Source organism: Heterodontus francisci, chromosome 12 (genome assembly GCF_036365525.1).
Source record: "Heterodontus francisci isolate sHetFra1 chromosome 12, sHetFra1.hap1, whole genome shotgun sequence".
Lineage (NCBI taxonomy): Eukaryota > Metazoa > Chordata > Chondrichthyes > Heterodontiformes > Heterodontidae > Heterodontus > Heterodontus francisci.
The window spans coordinates 26,309,068-26,327,517 of NC_090382.1; the positions used below are offsets into that span (position 1 = coordinate 26,309,068).

At 43.1% G+C, this 18,450-nt stretch overlaps 2 protein-coding genes across 15 annotated transcripts in view; one reads left to right on the top strand and one right to left on the bottom strand.

Annotated features, from left to right (window-relative positions):
• Window positions 1-18,450, top strand: part of LOC137375787 (dedicator of cytokinesis protein 2-like) — a 690,449-nt gene that overhangs the window by 311,549 nt on the left and 360,450 nt on the right. The gene's annotated exons all lie outside the window — the stretch shown is intronic.
• The window catches only part of LOC137375788 (protein INSYN2B-like), a 136,073-nt gene that overhangs the window by 62,752 nt on the left and 54,871 nt on the right, over window positions 1-18,450 (bottom strand). For 6 of the 12 annotated variants that reach the window (XM_068043236.1, XM_068043223.1, XM_068043222.1 and 3 more), the window contains one exon: window positions 2,302-2,570. The exons of 4 other annotated variants lie outside the window; for them this stretch is intronic. In XM_068043236.1, the coding sequence (XP_067899337.1) occupies window positions 2,302-2,570 (269 nt within the window). Of the gene's footprint in view, window positions 1-2,301; window positions 2,571-2,598; window positions 2,658-8,601; window positions 9,070-18,450 lie in introns of those variants that run through there. 2 more of the 12 variants (XM_068043234.1, XM_068043228.1) reach the window with 2 other exon arrangements.

The window sequence follows — 18,450 nt, forward strand, 5'->3', positions numbered from 1 at the left end:
TATCTCAGACCTGATCTTGGATAATATCCCTTTACCTTCAAATTTGACCACATGATCTTAGTCAATACCCAAAGCGATTTTAGTCCTTGACCAGTTTGTAGGGCTTGAATTTGATGTCATCAGTTTCCTTCATTGTTTTAAAGATTTAAATCGTCTTAGCATGCAATCTCCTTTCTAACATGCATAAGTTAAGCTCCAACAGGCTATCTTAATAATAAAGGAGTTTCATTCCTTCTGTGCACTATTTTTAGTTTAGTGGTTACCATATTTGGATTAAAGCCCTGAAGACACTATTTTAACAGAATCATTAACTTTAAATAAAGGAGTTAATGACTACCTTTAAATAATCTTAAACAGGAATTTAACACCCATGCATTAATCAGCAAACTGTAATAGTACATTGTGAGAATTCAACTGCAAAATAATTTGAATTATCCTTGTTACTTTTTTTTTGTCAGCACATTGAAGCATTAGGAATGAATAAAAGGTTTTTGAGTGTTTTTAATCTGCTAGCTCCAGCAGAATTCTGATGGATTTCTGACATTTTCTCACATTAACCAAAAGTATTTGATCTATATTTATTGATCTTGATCTGGTCAAATGGGGCCCAAAATTCAAATTAGGTTTGGTCATCTCAAATAATACAAAATGATACAGAAATTTAGGACCAGCCAGTTATACCCTTCTAAAAGGAATTGGATACACACTTAAAAAGGAATAATTTACAGTGCTATGTGGAAAGAACTGGAGAGTGGTACTAATTGGATAGCTCTTTCAAAGAGCTGGCACAGGCATGATGGGCTGAATGGCCTTCTTCTGGGCTATGCAATTAATTGATATTGCAAGGGGTTAAAAATATGCTAAAAGCAAAAGACTGTCCTTTAACAAAATGACGATTGAGAACAAAATTCAAACAGGTGGTTTGGGGGATAAAATTCAGACCAGATTTGAATTTTGCATCCCATCAAGTGGAAATAACTATTGCCAGATTGATTGCATCCCCAGTACTAAGGGTGGGGAAGCAATTACTCTAGCCAAGTCCGTTCCTATGATAATAATAAAACAATATTCATGGAGTAAGCTAAAATCTGTGGCAAAACAATCATAAAAGCATTTATCTGAACTCCCGATAATGGAGAAACAGAGACTTTGGGATCTAAGTACAGCAAACACTAAAATGTAGTCAACCAGTAGAAAAAAGTAAATAAAAGGCAAATGGAATGTTAGCCTTTATCTCAAGGGAGCTGGATTTCAAAGGAGAGAAAGATGTACTATAATTGTATAGAGCTCTGGTTAGACCACATCTGGAGTACTGCATTCAGTTCTGTGCACTACCCCTCTGAAAGGATGTAATAACCTTGGAGGGGCTTCAGAGCAGAATCACCAGAATGATACTGGAGCTAAAAAACTTAAATCATTGGGACAGGTTGCTCAGACTAGGTTTGTATTCTCTTGAGTGAAGAAGATTAAGGGTAATCTAATTGTGGTGTTTAAGACGATTAAGTGATTTGATAGGATGGGTAAAGAGAAACTATCAAGGGTGATGTCAGGAAGCACTTTTCATGTGAAGGGTGGTGGAAATCTGGAACTGTTTCCCTTAAAAAGCTGTTGGGACTCAGAAAATTGAACATTTCAAGGCTGAGATCTATCGAATTTTGCTAGGTCAGGGTAATGAGATATGGAACAGTGGAGGGGAGGGATAAGGGGAGCTGCCATTATAGATCAGCTATGACCTAATTGCCACTCAACATATAAGCTTGTGTTTAGCTCTTAAACAGATAATCAGCCAATACCCTTTTTCTAAATGAAGAGGGGAATTTTATGCTCTTACTGGCATTGAATTTGGAGGCGGGGAGAGTATAAAATCAGGTGGGATCCTGACGGGCAGGGGGTTGGGGTTTCCCGCCACAGCAACCCCTCCGCCAAAATTAAGTCCGAGGCAGGAAGGCTTGTGAACGGCCTTCCTGCCCCGCTGCCAACAGGGGCTCTTATCTGGGCAATTAATCCCCAATTAAGGGCCTCATCCCACCATTGCCACAATTAGCCGTGTGGCTGGCAGCCCTGTCATGGCATGGGAAGCATGGCAGGAATACCGTGTGGGCTGCATCTCAGCTCTGGGGATGGGCGGGGCGATGGGTGGGGGGATGGGCGGTGGTCTCATTAAAAAGGCACTTAATGAGGGACCCAGCATCGGGAAGTGGGGGCCTGTTGAGAGCCACCCGTCTGCCCTTGCTAGCGATTCCCTTACACTCCCCTCCTCCGCGTCCCCCACCATGTGAGACCCCTCCCACCCTGACTTACCTGGGTCCCGCGCTGTTCCTGGGCATCTGGTAGGTGCTCCTCTGGCAGCAGCCACTGCCTCCGAGGTGGCGCTGCTCAGTGGAAGAGGTACCGGCCTCTGATTGGCCAGCAGCGCTCCCAGGGCAGGACTTGTGCCAACAGGGTCCTTGATCCTGTGGAAGGCATGCCACTGTCCACTTAAGTGCCTGATTGGCATTTGATTCAGCAGACCTTCCAGAGAAGAGGTGATGCAGGGTTCTCGGCATCGCTTTTTCCAGATGTCGAGACGCCTGTTGCAAGCATAAAATCCAAGCTGAAGAGTTAGGCAACACAGCATCAACTAATTTTGGTGCATGTCCCTTCAAATATCAATTAATCTGCAGGCATAAAAAATTCCACAATCTTTAGTATTACGATAACCTGGTTGCATTCAAATTGGCTGTCTTGAACAAGGATTTAGGGCTTGAATTAAATCTTGTCACTAATCTCTGAACTCACTCTAATACATAACCATTTGGATGATACTGTGCCTGTAATGGCAGACATATATGTTAAATGTGGTCTTATCGATGAATTGTACAGATTAAAATGATCTTTTTTAGTTGTTAATCAGATGCCTTCAAGACACCTTAGATTAACCTGGTTGTAATTTCATCACCCTTGAGGGTAAATTTTGTGAGGCCTCACATCTACTTTATGAGGCACAATTAAGGGGTTGTTGAACAACACCACACTACTGGCATTCATAGGCCTTCATTGCATATGTAAATTAGTAATGTCTGATCCCCTACCGAATTTCAGGATTTTGAGCTATGCTCCACCCATTGCATAAATCTTGCTTGTTAAAACTGATCACACTGGAGTCCTCATGAGATCACCTGCTCAATTAAGCCTCAGTTCTGCCTTCAATTAATACAGGCATCGCGGACTACTCCACAATGACCACCTCATGGCAGTATTCTGCACAGTGGCATCTGAGGTGTATGATAACATTTACTGCTGCAACCTTCACTGAGATTAAGCCTTTTTCCTCACGAAAGCAATGCAGTTGATCTAAAGAGTCTTATTGCCCATATGGGCACCAGTACCAAGTCTTTGCACTTGGGAACAGAAACCTGTGTGACTAACTGATGCTACCTTTCACTGGGAAGCCAATGAAGCTGTTAACTTTGCAAGCACAGTAGGTGTTACTTGGCCGCCAAGAGTGCACTGTAAACAATCTGATGAGCTAGGTGTTTCCTTTGGTGACTTGGAAGGATGAGGTAGTGTGGAAGCCTTGTGCTGTGGTGACCTTCACTTCTATTGCTGCTCCAGATGTCGTGTTCAGATTGTTGCCCTGGAGATGGCTCAGCTCTGAGACAGCCTGTCCATTGAAGTGAAGGGAGTGAAGACAAGACTCCTCTGATATGTCCATGTTCAGGAATGAAGGGTGGTGATGTGTGTAGACAGAATGCGTGAGGGGTCATTGGTCCTTCACAGCCTCACCTCCTCACTTCAGTCATGGAACTTGTTTGGGACCCCCAATAGAATACACATTCTTTCTCCTTTGTATCAAAACTCCCAAAGAAATGACCATCTTTTCCTCTTTGCATCAGGACTCCAAGTGGAATACTTATCCTTTCCTCTTTGTAAATTGAGAGCAGCAACCAAAAATAATGAATCACACAAAACTCCAAAAACCTTTTAAAAAGTGGGGACTTGTGCAGGAAAACAAATCAATGCATAGAGCAAAATTCAGCTCAGGGTACATAAAAATGCAAAATAAAATTGACAAAGCAATTTAAAGCCATTACTCCTTTAAGAGGCTACTGCAGTAGAATAGCTCTCAAACAGCCCTGGATGTGTGTTTCTATTTACTCTGGTCAGGGTTTTACAAAAGTTGTCTGGTTCAGAACAGCCACAAGATTTAAATAGTGGAATCAGCCTTGCATGTCTATGGTACTGCTTTATTTTGTGAAATCGGATGCTCTTCAAAGTGGGACATCTGAGGTCAGGCACGTGAATTTGCAACCGGCCTGCAGGCTGTGAAGCCTTGCTTATGTCATGGGGCCTCAGAACATCTGCCCTAATGTATCTAATAATTAATCCTGTACTGTCAGCCATTTTATTACTTTGATATCTTCACAGACCTCTCAGTAAACACCTCCGAAACCTATGATTGTTCCCAGTATTGTTATTATTAATATATTTGACAATTAGGTGAATTATGTAAGGTTTGTTTGCATTAAGTTTAATTTATCAGCCTTTGACTCAAATCCTTGGCCTCCTAGTATCGTTTTGAATACTAGCAGTCCTAGTTACGTGCTGCCTCTTTATATAGTTGACTGTCATCAGTTAATCTACTGACAATACAGGTGGTAATCTGGCAGAGTGGAATGCCTGTCTATTATAGAGCCTGTTATATATTTGGTTCTTTATGCTGCCACGATATAGAGTCTAGCCAGAGAGGTTCTTAGACTGTATTGTTTAAACGTTAGTCTTCATTGTATAGTAACTATATACACTCCACACTAGCCTGTGGTATCTCTTTCAAAAGCCATGCTATAACTGTTCTCAAGTCTCTCCCACATGATCTCTTACCTCATCATTGTTGATGGTAATCTTTACATTCTCTCAAGATTAACCCTTTGATACCCTTTTACTACAGAATCTGCCTGATTATTATTCCACAGAATGAAAATTGGGTGGGTTCTACAACAGGTGCACGGTCCACTTCGCCAGATTACGACCCATCTGAGATAGGATTAGAATTGATCCCATTTGTTCCACCACCCCCCCCCCCCCACCCCCCCAGTCTCATTAGAAGATAATGAATGCTAAAGGTACAAGTTCAGATCTCCCTACATTTCACGTTACATTTCTCTCCACCATGGCCGCTGTACATTTATCTCCATCTATTGTTATATCTATCCATTTACTAAACCAATTAGCTGCTTAACTTTCTACTCCATGAATTCTCATTCATTAAAAATGGCTGTGTCAAATGTTAATACCGGGGTCGAGATTCCATTCAGTTGTGCTGTTTTTTTTTGGCGCCATTTGCCTTAAATCGTGTCATCAGCACAAATGATTGCGGAATTTTAAGTGCAAATTATATTCAGCACAACCTGAGTTTTGGCACTTCATTGCGCTCGTTTAAAAATCATTGTGTTAGAAGCAGGAGCCGTCCGCAAAACTGGCCACATTCCTGGGAAAGAGTTAATTACCATTGGAAGTTTCCACTACTTGTGTTCATGTGCAGGCCTTTGAGGAGGCTTTAAAAATTCAGCTGGTTCCTTTGGGTGCAAGAACACTAATAGGCACCATTTAAAAGCTTTTGAATGTGTTTTTTGTAATTTACGAAGAAACTGACTACTGTACCCCACTAATACTAGAACTCTGTATTTTTTAAAGTCATTTTCAGTCATCTAAAATCTGTTTACTCACAGGTGTGGATTGACAAAATGCTTATTTTTTGTGATAAATTCATTTTTCAGCTGTATTAATCAAACTGCATCAAGTTACCAAACTTAAGTATATCAGAATATTTTTCAAAGTAGCATTTAAAAAAAAATATGTTCTAAAATGCTGGCAGATTCCACTGTTTCATGACAGATTTTGCAATAGGCAACTGAGTTTGTGCAGAAACTCCAAAGAAATAAACACTTTTGAAAACAGGTACAATTTGCGCCTGGATCGTCAATTGTGCCCAAAGCAGAAACTCTACCCCCTTAGAATCCCCATAGATAGCTACCATTATGAGAACTTCAGTTAACATTTTTGGAAAGCTCAGGAAGGTTATGAGCTATAATACTTAAAATCATTGCTGGATAGCTTTCTGTTCTGACAGATGATCATTTACCATTCCTAATAGGTGATGCCAGGTTTCCAGTCCTTGAATTCTCACTGTCTCATCCCTATTCTTTCTTGAAAACCAGCAGGAAATTGGAAGCCTTCCAGTTTTTGGGATCCCGGTTTAGGAGGAAGTGCAACTTGTATCAAAGTTCAACCCATCAGTGCTATCAGGACCCAGCATTACATTTTATCAAGTTTTTTTCTGCTGTCCACAATCATAAAAATCTACACTGATGCCTCAATCAGCATATTTGCAGAATCTGGCATCACGCTCTTCTCCGCTGTCTTGTAAAACTAACATGAGGGACTCATCCAATGATTCAACCATGTGGTGTCTTACTTGCCCTTAAGGGATCAAACTTGCTGTTTGATTTTGGTAATTAGTAGCCTGATTCAGTTTAATAGCTCTCTTGGATTCTGGATAAGCTTCATTATGCTGTGGTGGAGAATGTTTTAGTGTACCAAGAAAAAGTGTTATCAGGAACAGTGAAGTGATGTCCTTATCACCCATTTACATGACAAAAGCTTGCAGGCCAAGAGCAGCAGAACTAATGTTCAATAAGGCTGGGGATTAAATTATGGATGGGTTTCATTTTCCTTACGCCTCCAATCTTTATTTCTTCTCTTTATGCCTTTAAATCATGATTATTTTCACCGAATGATTGCAGTCAAGTGTGTCTCTGGATTATAAATTAGACTTGTCAATTAAATCATTTCACCAGGCAAATTTCATCAGGTAGATTTTCTGTGGTGAAAGTTTGTCATGCTTTTGTCAGCTAATTACTAGTTTTGTTTAAATTTTAGAGCTGTGTTAAATTGGAGGAGCAGCTTTGAGCAATCTCAATGACTTGCTTAGGGCAGACTTGGCCTGGTACATAGATTACTACTGAGGAAAGTTTTGCCAGTCAGGCTCTGAGCATTAACAATGCTGATTAATGGGTTCCTGGGGTCTGTCAGTAGTGAGTGAGGGGAAATAGGGCAAGAATTGATGGGGAGAGGATGGAGGAATGGGAGTTGAGGGTCCCAAGACTGACAGTACTGCTTATAAGTTTCCAAAAGATCACTGTAAACATTGAACTCAATTCTTTTGTGATTAATTACTAGAAAAATACATTGTGGATCATTTAGACGTTTGGTAAAAAGTGTGCTATCAGCTCGGTTGCCCATTTAAAGATATCTCCCAATTTTTATTTTTGTTAACTTCAATAGGCCTTGCTCTAATTTTAAGATCATGCCCCCTTGTTCTGGACTCCCCCACCAGAGGAGGTAACTTCCCTGTATCTATCCTACTGAATCCCTTTATCATTTTAAACACCTCAATTAGATCACCCCTCAGTCTTCTATACTCAAAGCAATACAAGCCAAGTTTATGTGACCTGTCCTCATATTTAACCCTCGAATCTCCAGTATCGAGTCATAACAGGACAGAAGGAGGCCTTTCAGCCCATTAGATCCACACCAGCTCTCTGTAGAACAATCCAATCAGTCCCATTCACTGGCTCTATCCCCATAGCCCTACAAGTTCATTTCCCGCAAGTGCCCATCCAATTTCCTTTTGAAATCATTCGTTATCTCCACTTCCACCACCTTCATAGGTAGTGCGTTCCAGGTCATTACCACTCACTGCTTAAAAAGTTCTTCCTCACATCCCCTCTGCATCGCTTGCCCAAATCCTTAAATCTGTGTCCCCTAGTCCTTGTACATCAGCTAATGAGAAATCAGGTAACTGAATACACACACCAGTGCTCGAGCCTGTGATCTTGGAGGGCTGTATTTTCCAGGCTGTCCACTTAGTGACTGCATCATTCTGGAGAATCTGTGCTGCACTCCACCAGTGCTAACATATCCTTCTTGAGGTAAGGTGCCCAGAACTGAATGCAGTACTCCAGATTGGGTCTGACCAAGCATTGGTATAATGGAAGCTCAACTTCCTCCCCTTTGTATTTTTATTGATAAGAGCCAACATTCCATTCACCTTTTTGATCACGTTTTGTACCTGTGCACTAGCTTTCAGTGATGTGTATATTTAAATGTGGGGGGCATCACATCTCAACCCAATCCTTTCGCCACTCAGTAGTCATACATGTACCTTCCAGAAGGGATGATTTCCCCCTAATCCAGCTTCAGAACTTTTAGCTTATCTGTGGCTTCTCCGCAGAGAAATCAGATAACTGAGTACACACACCAGTGCTCAAACTTGGGACCTTGGAGGGCTGTATTTCCTAGTACCACACTAGACTATCCATTAGTCACTAAACCATGAGCTGAATCTTTCAAACAGCCGAATCGTCGACTGAGGAAACTGCAGCTTCATGGTGGGTTCCATCTCTGTGGAACCATAGCCCAACATGGGCCACAACTTTCAGTGGAAGAGAAGTACAGGAAAAAGGAGAGAATAAGAGCGGCGAGGGGCAGAACATGAGTAAATTAATTTATTAGATTTGCTTTTCGCAAAATGTGTTTGATGAGACTTGAAGAGCAGTTTCTGTAGTACATTAATTGGGGTGTAGCACACCTCAGTGAAACCCAATTTGGAACATTGCACTGTGCCCATTAAAGCCTGGCTCGTGTATAAAATTAAAATCCGACCCGGGCCCGACCACAGCCAACCCAACCTGAGCCCGAGCCCTTTAATTTTTTTTCGAGCCTGACCCGACCCGACACGAACCTCCTTCATCTGTTCTGGCAGCAGGCAATTCCTGCAGCTGGAGTTGTGGGGAATCATGGATAAGCCTGATCCCGTGATTTCCCAGAAGCAGTATCCAGCCTGGCCCGATCCAAGCTCGAATGCTGGACTCGGAATTTTGACCTGACCCGCACCGAACCCGGCGCATGTAGTCGGGTCTAGTCGGGTTCGGGTCGGGTAGTCCAGGCTTTAGACTGGACTCCATTTTGGCGTTTTCTTGCAGTGCATTCTGGGAAAGATTCCGCCACATTGAGCTGTACTCTGCAGCCCTTCCAGATGTTATTTTACCTCAGAGAAACTTATATTTAAACTAGCCGCTTATTTATAATCCAGTTTTGGAGACACAGCATGTAGATGGCATTGGTAACAGCACTGAGCCTTTTCATGACTCAAACTACTTATATATCAATCTAGTTATCTGATTGTGCATAACTACTTCTTAGGTCTGCTCATGCATATTAATTTGAATGAAATTCATTTTAATTAAAAATTAAGCGCCACGGTTAAGTCTTTTAGTGCAAGGCTAAATGAGGACACTGATGGAATTGCATCCAACTTTCATTTTTTCAATAATTAATTTCTTTATGGTTACAAAATTATCCATCAAATACTTAAGGGGTTCATGGCACAAAAAAGCAAGTAAATTTAATTCCCTGAACAAATACAGAAAGACGGTTCTTATAACTCCCTAAAATTAAATTCACACAAATGCTGTGTTGTAAGACAAAGCAGTCCAAGTTTTTTTTAATGAGAGTTCTTTTGAAGCTATGCTAATTTTACACATCATACAAAACTGATTCTTAGTCATCGTAATCAAAGTACTTCAATTATTCATAATTGAAATATTTTCAATTATCAAGGACAACAGTCATCAAATATTAATGGTCCATTTGCTAAGTGCAACAAGTATGGAATCCTCAGGTAAGTTCACATAAAACAATTTTTCCTTTGCTGCTGCTGTATCAGTGGTTGAGCTTTTGAGAATAAAGTTGGGCCGAGGAGTTAACTCTGGGCATAATTAACAGACAAGTCTCATAGTTCTACAATGGAGGGTTATTTACTGGTGGCCTCTTCAGTGGACCATGCAGTGTGTTACTGAGTCAAGAAAGAAGGTTCCAGGTTGAACTCTTGCTCCATATCGGCCCTTTCCAGGGCAGTGGGAGGGGCACTGCAATTAGTCAGGGATGCACAGAAGCTCAGTTGGCAGTACTGTCTTTATGGATTCAAGCCACACTCCTGAGATTTAGTGTTAGGCTGACATTGCAGGGCAGTACTAAGGGAATGCTGGTATGATTGTGACATGCACACAGTTTGCCCAACTTGCACAAGGTACTTCTGACTGTGGAAGATTCACAAGTACTTATTGCAGTGCAGCTTCCACTGCCCTGGTAAAGACTGGCATGATTTCAACCTGGAACCTTCTTTCATGATGCAGTACCACACCATATGGTCCAATAAAGAGGCCACAGGTAAATAACCCTTCATTTCTAAAACAATGACACTCTTCTGTTATTTATACACAGCCTTAACTCCTAGGCCCAACTTTATTCTCAAAAGCTCAACCACTGATACAGCAGCAGCAAAGAAACAATTATTTGGTGTGAACTTATATGAGGATTCCATACTTGTTGCACTTGGCAAATGGACTATTAATATTTTATGACTGTTGTCCTTGATAATTGAGAATCTAACCACCCCCCCTTCATATTCAATGGCATTACCATTGCTGAATCCCCCACTATCAACATCTGGAGGTTACCATTGACCAGAAACTGAACTGGAGCAGCCACATAAATACTGCAGATGCAAGAGCAGATCACAGGCTGGGAATTCTGTGGCAAGTAACTCACCTCCTGACTTCCCAGTGCCTGTCCGACATCTTCAAGGCATGTCAGGAGTATGATAGAGTACTCTCCACTTGCCTGGATAGGTGCAGCACCAACAACACTCAAGAAGCTCGACACCATCCAAGACAAAGCAGCTGGCTTGATTGGCACCCATCCACCACCTTCAACATTCACTCCCTCCATCACCGACACACAGTTGCAGCAGTGTGTTCCATCTACAAGATGCACTGCAGCAACTTGCCAAGGCTCCTTCGACAGAACCTTTCAAACCCATGATCTCTACCACCTATAAGGACAAGGGCAGCAGATGCATGGGAACACCACCACCTACAAGTTCCCCTCCATGCCACATAGCATGCTGACTTGGAACTATATCGCTGTTTCTTCACTGTCGCTGAGTCAAAATCCTGGAACTCCCCTTCTGACAGCACTGTGGGTGTACCTACACCCACATGGACTGCAGCGGTTCAAGAAGGCAGCTCACCACCACCTTCTCAAGGGCAATTAGGGATGGGCAATAAATGCTGGCCGAGCCAGTGACGCCCACATCCCATGAATAAATTTTTAAAAAAAATTCAAGCATGAATAATTGAAGTACTTTGATTACAATGCCTAAGAATCATCTTAGAGTGATGTGTAAAACTAGCATAGCTTCAAAAGAACTCTCATTAAAAAAAATTGTACTGCTTTTTTAAATGTTTGTACGAATATATTTTAAAGGAAGTTAGAAAAACCTTCCTTCGATATTTGTTCATGGAATTAAATTTACTCATGAATCAGATTGCTCACCACAGCATTGAAACACAAAGTGCGTTCAGTTCTGGCAGGTCAATAATAGGTTAGGGAATTAGGATATCGGTTAGATTAGATTAGAGATACAGCACTGAAACAGGCCCTTCGGCCCACCGAATCTGTGCCGAACATCAACCACCCATTTATACTAATCCTACACTAATCCCATATTCCTACCAAACATCCCCACCTGTCCCTATATTTCCCTACCACCTACCTATACTAGTGACAATTTATAATGGCCAATTTACCTATCAACCTGCAAGTCTTTTGGCCTGTGGGAGGAAACCGGAGCACCCGGAGAAAACCCACGCAGACACAGGGAGAACTTGCAAACTCCACACAGGCAGTACTCGGAATCGAACCCGGGTCCCTGGAGCTGTGAGGCTGCGGTGCTAACCACTGCGCCACTGTGCCGCCCCTTATTGTGGTTATTGTGATCTCCTGGTACTTTGTTCAAATACTTTAGAGAGTCAGAAAAAAATAATACCAATTTTTCCTAAATTGGTTCCTGGCTTTTAAATTTGTTTTGCTGCTTCTCCCAAGCTGTTGTGGCCCCAGATACCCTCCCAATATAAAAGTGCTATAATCTGGGAGTAATTTTGGGTGAGCCCAGTTTTCTGGATTTAATCCCAACATAGCAGCTGCAGAATTTAAGTTCAGTTAATTAAGTAAATCTGGAATAAAAAGTAAGTCTCAGTAATAGTGAGCGTGATTGTTGGATTGTTGTAAAAACCCATCTGGTTCACTAATGTCTTTTAGGGAAGGAAATCTGCTGTTCTTACCTGGTCTGGCCTAGACATCACTTGAGACCACAGCAATGTGGTTAAGTCGGAACAAAACTTAATGACCTTCCAACATCCATCAGACAAGGCAAAGGGACACCCTGCTTAGTCAATCCTGCTTACGAACATATTGGGTGCTTGTACCTAATTTGAGAGAGCTGTCCTACAGATGAGTCAACAGCCTGACATAATCATATTCACCAAATCATAGCTTGCAGACAATATCCCAGACTCCTCCAGCAACATTCCTGGGTATGTCCTGTCCCACCGGCAGGACAGATCCACCAGAGGTGGTGACACAGTGGTATACAGTCAGGAGGGAGCAGCCCTGGGATTCATCAACATTGACTCTGGACCCAATGAAGTCCCATGGCAACCGGTCAAAGATGATCAAGGAAAGCCCCTGCTTATTACACCTACTTCCCTCACGCAGCTGATGAATCAGTGCTCCTCCATGCTGAACACCATCTGGAAGAAGCACTGAGGGTAGCCACGGCACAGAATGCACTCTGCATGGGGGACCTAAATGTGGCTGAAGAGCTCCACTAGTGACTGAGCTGGCCGAGTCATGAAGGACATAATTGCTAGACTGGGCCTGCAGCAGGTGGTGAGAGAACCAACATGAGGGAACAACCTACTTGACCTCATCCTCAGCAGTCTACCTGTCGCAGATGCATCTGTCCATGACAGTATTGTTAGAACTGACCACCGCATAGTCCTTGTGGAGACGAAATCCCATATTCACAATGAGGACACCATCCATTATATGGTGTGGCACTGATGATGATGGAAAATTCTTCGTGGGAAAGCTGGTCTCTGTGATAGTTGGCATGATCGTTGGCGACTGACGAGGCCAATTCTTGATCTGCAGGCTCTTGAGTAGTTGAGGCACAAGAGCTTCTTGTTTGGAGGGGCTTTGGTATAAATAGATTCCTTCCACTGTCTACGCCTTTCTGCAGCAGCCTCATGTCTGTTTGTTTTGAAGTTGTTGGCTGCTTTCCTGGTTGTTGTGTGTCAGCTGTCACTGTCAGTGGCCTCCTGCTCCCACTCCAGTTGATCAATGACAGCCAGTGTCTTTTCAGCTGGTCTTTGAAGCATTTGCAAGTTGCACCTCGATCTCACTTATCAGAGCATAGTTCACCATAAAGCACTGCTTCTGGCATTATGGAATCCTCCATGTGTGACACATGTCCTGCCCAGTGCAATTGGCTTCATAAGAGAATGGATTCAATGTTGGGCAGATTGGCACTGTTAAGGACTTCATTGCTTATGATGTAGTCCTGCCATCTAATGTTCATGATGGATTGAAGATAGCGTTGATAGAAGCTCTTCAGCAGTCACATTTATTTTCTGTACAGAACCCATGATTCAAACCCATACAAGAAGGTAGTGATGACATGCTCTGTATACTTGAATTTTGGTAGCGATGCGTAGTGAATGGTTTTGCCAGACACGCTTTGAGAGGTGGCCAAAGGAGTTGCTGACCTTGGACTGTCAATTGTCTATATCCTTGTTGACAATGGCACCATTTGAGATAATGCTACTTACATAGGTAAACTGTTCTACTGCATTTAGGTTACTGCTGCCAATGCTGATCTGCAGTGTATTGTAATTTCCCCAGGGCCACAGTTGGTCCAGCACTTCTGTTTCCTTTAGGCTAATAGTAAGGCCAAAGGCATTTGCTGCCTCAGAAAAACAGATTACAATGAGCTGCATTGCCTCCTCTGTGTGTGCCAGAGGGCACAATCGTCAGCAAACAGAAGCTCCATGATAAGCTCTTCTGTGGTTTGGGTATATGTCAGTAGTTGTCGGAGGTTAAAGAGACTGCTGTCTGTTCGGAAGCAGATGTCTATGTTCTCTGTCAAGCCTGTCTTTGCCTCTTGAATCATCAAAGTGAAGAAAATCGAGAAAAGGGATGGTGCCAAAACACACCCTTACTTAACATCATTGGAGATAGGGAAGCTGTCTGAGAGGGCTCCATTCTGCTTGACCTGACCTTTCTGGCCTTCGTGCAATTAACGGAGAATGATGAGGAACTTTGGAGGGCACTCCAATCTAGATAGTATCTTTTCAAGTCCATCCCAGCTAATTGTATCGAACATCTTGGTGAGAGCTACAAAAGTAGCTTACAGACCCATGTTTCGTTCTCTACACGTCTCCTGGATCTGTCTAAATACAAAAATCATGCCTGTAGTTCCCCTATTGCGTCGGAATCTACACTGACTTTCGAGGATGGTATCTTCAGCTATTGTCGGAACAAGTCTATTTAGAAGCACTATGGCCCAGATTTTCCCGTAATTAAAAGTAGGATGATGCTTCTGTAGTTTGAACAATCAGACTTCTCTCCCTTGGTTTTGTATAAGGGGACAATCACTGCATCTCAAAGATCCTGAGGCACTGTCCCTTTCTCCCAGCATACTGTAAACAGATCTGTACATTAGAACATAAAAAATAGGAGCAGGAGTAGACCATATGGCCCCTTGAGCCTGCTCCATCATTCAATATAATCCTGGTTGATCTTCGACTTCAACTTTACTTTCCCGCTCACTCCCCATATCTCTTAATTCCCTGAAAGTCCAAAAATCTGTCTATCTCAGCCTTAAGTATATTCAACGATGGAGCATCGACAACCCTCTGGGGTAGAGAATGCCAAAGATTCATAACCCTTTGCCCCATCAGTCTTCTCTCAATCGTAAGCAAAGTGATGGAAGGTGTTCTCAATAATGCTATCAAGGGGCATTTACTCACCAATAACCTGCTCACCGATGCTCAGTTTGGGTTCTGCCAGGGCCACTCGGCTCCAGATCTCATTACAACCTCGATCGAAACATGGACAAAACAGCTGAATTCCAAAGGTGAGGTGAGAGTACCTTGCCTTGATATCGAGTCAGCATTTGACTGAGTGTACTTACCTAGTAAGACTGAAGTCAATGGGAATTGGGGGGAAGCTCTCCACTGGTTGGAGTCACACTTAGCACAAAGGAAGATGGTAATGGTTGTTGTCGACCAATCATGACAGCCCCAGGATATCGCTTCAAAAGTTCCTCATGGTATTGGCTCAAACATTTTCCACTCTTTCATTAATGACTTCCCTTCATCATCAGGTCAGAAGTGGAGATTTTCACTGATGATTGCACAATGTTCAGTACCATTCACAACTCCAGAGATAATGAAGCAGTTACTGCCCATATGCAGCAAGACCTGGCAATATTCAGGCTTGAGTTCATACGTGGCATGCCAGGCAATGACCATCTCCAATAATCTAATAGATAATCTAACCACCTCCCCTTAACATTCATTGGCTTTACCATCACTGAATCCTGCACTGTCAGTATTCTGGGGGGTCACCATTGATCAGAAACTGAACTGGGCCAGCCATATAAATACTGTGGCTATAAAAGCAGGTCAGAGGCTGGGATTTCTGCGGCCAGTTAACTTAGCTCCTGACTCCCCAAAGCCTGTCCAGCATCTACATGTCACAAGTCAGGAGTGTGATGTAATACTCTCCACTTCCCTGGATGAGTGCGGCCACAACAACAATCAAGAAACTCAACACCAACCAGGACAAATAAGCCTGCTTTGTTGACACCCCATACACCACCTTAAACGTTCTCTCTCTCCACCACCGGCACATTGTGCCTGTAGTGTGTAACATCTACAAGGTGCACTGCCACAACTCGCCAAGCCTTCTTCATAGGACCTCCTGAACCCAAGCCTAGACGGTCCATGGGAACACCACCACTTCCAAGTTCTTCTCCAAGTCACACACCATCCTGACTTGGAAATATATTGTTGTTTCTTCATCATCGTCGGGTCAAAATCCTGGAACTCTCTATCGAACAGCACTGTGGAACTATTGGCATGACAAAGACTGCAACGGTTCAAGAATGTGGCTCACCACCACCTTCTCAAGAGCATTTAGGGATGGGCAATAATTCCTGGAATTGCCAATGGCACCCACATCCCATGAATGAATTAAAAAAAAAACTCCTGCTGTACCTGCCCTTGGATTGATGATGGGACATTTACTTAGTATCTAACCTGTGCTATACCTGCCCTGGGAGTGTTTGATGGGACATTGTCGAGGGAGCTTTACTCTGTATTTAACCTGTTTTTTTTTTTTTCGTTTTTTTTTGCCCTGTCTGGGCTGAATTTTATGGGCCGCCCTCAGAGAAGGGGTATGAGGCAGGGGAACCCACAGAATTGCAAAAGGAGGTGGGGAGCAGGGGGCGGGTGCGAAGGGCCTTTCACCTTCCTGTCGCACCACAATTTATCCGTGGGTGGGATCGGCCGACAACGACCTTCCCGCCCAGAGGCCAATTGAGGCCCTTAAGAGGCCTATAAACAGACAGCAGCGGGGCGGGGTGCCTCCCCCACGTGAAAGGTCACCCAGTTAAATGAGGTGACCTCCCTTTGGGCTTTGGGGGGGCCCGACTCAGTGGGCAATCAGTGGGCAAATAACCCACCTCCCTGGACCCCTGCCCTCTGTACTCAATGGTCACCGTCCTGCCCATCACTCGGACCTGCCAGACTGGGCTCGGTGACCTCGCCTCACTTACCTCTGGTCCGAGTCTTCAGCACTGGGCCTGGGTCCAAGGCCTGGTGCAATACCAGCAGTGGTCATCGTTCCTGGTGGCATTGCTTATACTACTGAGATTCTGGCCCTGTGATTAGCTGGCAGCTCTTGGATGCGAGATCCCTGACCTTAAAGGGATAGGGATCATGGTGCGGGCTGTTAATTGGCCCGGTGCCATTAAATTGCATTGAGGGGAGTGGGGGGGGGGGGGGGGGGGGGGCGGCTCCAAATGAACGAGGGGATTTGCCCTGCCTTTCCACCCGGAACTGGGAGCCTTGCCAATGCCAGTAAATTCAGCCCTCCCCAGAGTGTTTGATGGGGACAATGTAGAGGGAGCTTTACTCTGTAACTAACCCTTTTGTTTTATTTTACGATTTGATTTTTTCTTGATTTGAACACCTTTTCTTCTATAGTTTTGGTTGTGAGTTGAGGTACAGCACAGATTAGAGATAGGTTCCACTGCATAGCCCCAATTGCATACCTGCCCTGGGAATGTCTGATGGGGACAGTGTAGAGGGAGTTTTACTCTGTATCTAACCCACGCCATTCATGGGGTGAGGGGAAGCATGAATAATCTTTAAAACAGGAGACAGTCCACACACAACTCATTATTATTTATTTTATGATCCAGAAAACTTACTATACAATTAAGTCACGCAAAATAAATTCCCCTTGCCGATATCTTTTGCTCATAAACTGATGGCATTTAGCGGTGTCAAACTGGAGGCAACTGTTTTACTGGGGTTGTTTTCAATCAATGCAATCAGAGAAAGAGGCGACTTAATCGGATTTAGCTGAGGACATGAACCAATGAAACATTTGAATCCAAATTTCAGGGCAGGCAAAGAGGCTGAAGTTAACAAAATAACAGTTTAGAGGCCTGTCATTCTCTGTAATTTATGACACAATATCTGAATGGCAAAGTTTGTTTTGTCAGAGTAGGGTTATTATAGAGAAGTAAGAAATTTTCCTTATTTGTCAGAAGAATTTTGTCTCTTGGCGCAATGATTAGATGAAATAATAGTTCCAACACTTAAGTCTGATTAGCTTTAATAAAGGTATTCAAAATTATGAAGGGTTTGGATTGAGTAAATGAAGAGAAACTATTTTCATTGGCAGGAGGGTTGATAACCAGAGGACACAAGATAATTGGCTATTAAGATAATTGATATGATAATTAAGACAAGAACCTCGGGGGAGTTGAGGAGACTTTTGTTTGCACAGGAAATTGTTATGATTTGCAATGCACAGCCTGAAATAGTGGTGGAAGTCAATTCAATAATAACTCTCAAAAGGGAATTAGATACGTACTTGAAAAGGAAAAATTTGTAGGGCTATGGAGTGAAAGTAGGGGAATGGGATGAATTGTTAGTTCTTTCCCAAAGATCCAGCACAGATTTGAAGGGCCGAATAGCCTTCTATATAATTTTGGGGTGAAAACATTTTTTGGGGGGATGGGGAGGTGACGGGAAAAATGCCAGTCTGGTGCAATCAGGAGTGCATTTCTGATGTTGGGTGTGAGTCCGGTTGTTGGGAGGTACATTCACTTAGCTCGGCCATCGATGAGCTTGCATTGCTCGAAGCTGAGATTCAAAGGTAAACCTTCCTTTCTGCAGTACTTAAAGCCCTCAGCCTGATGACAAGAAACTT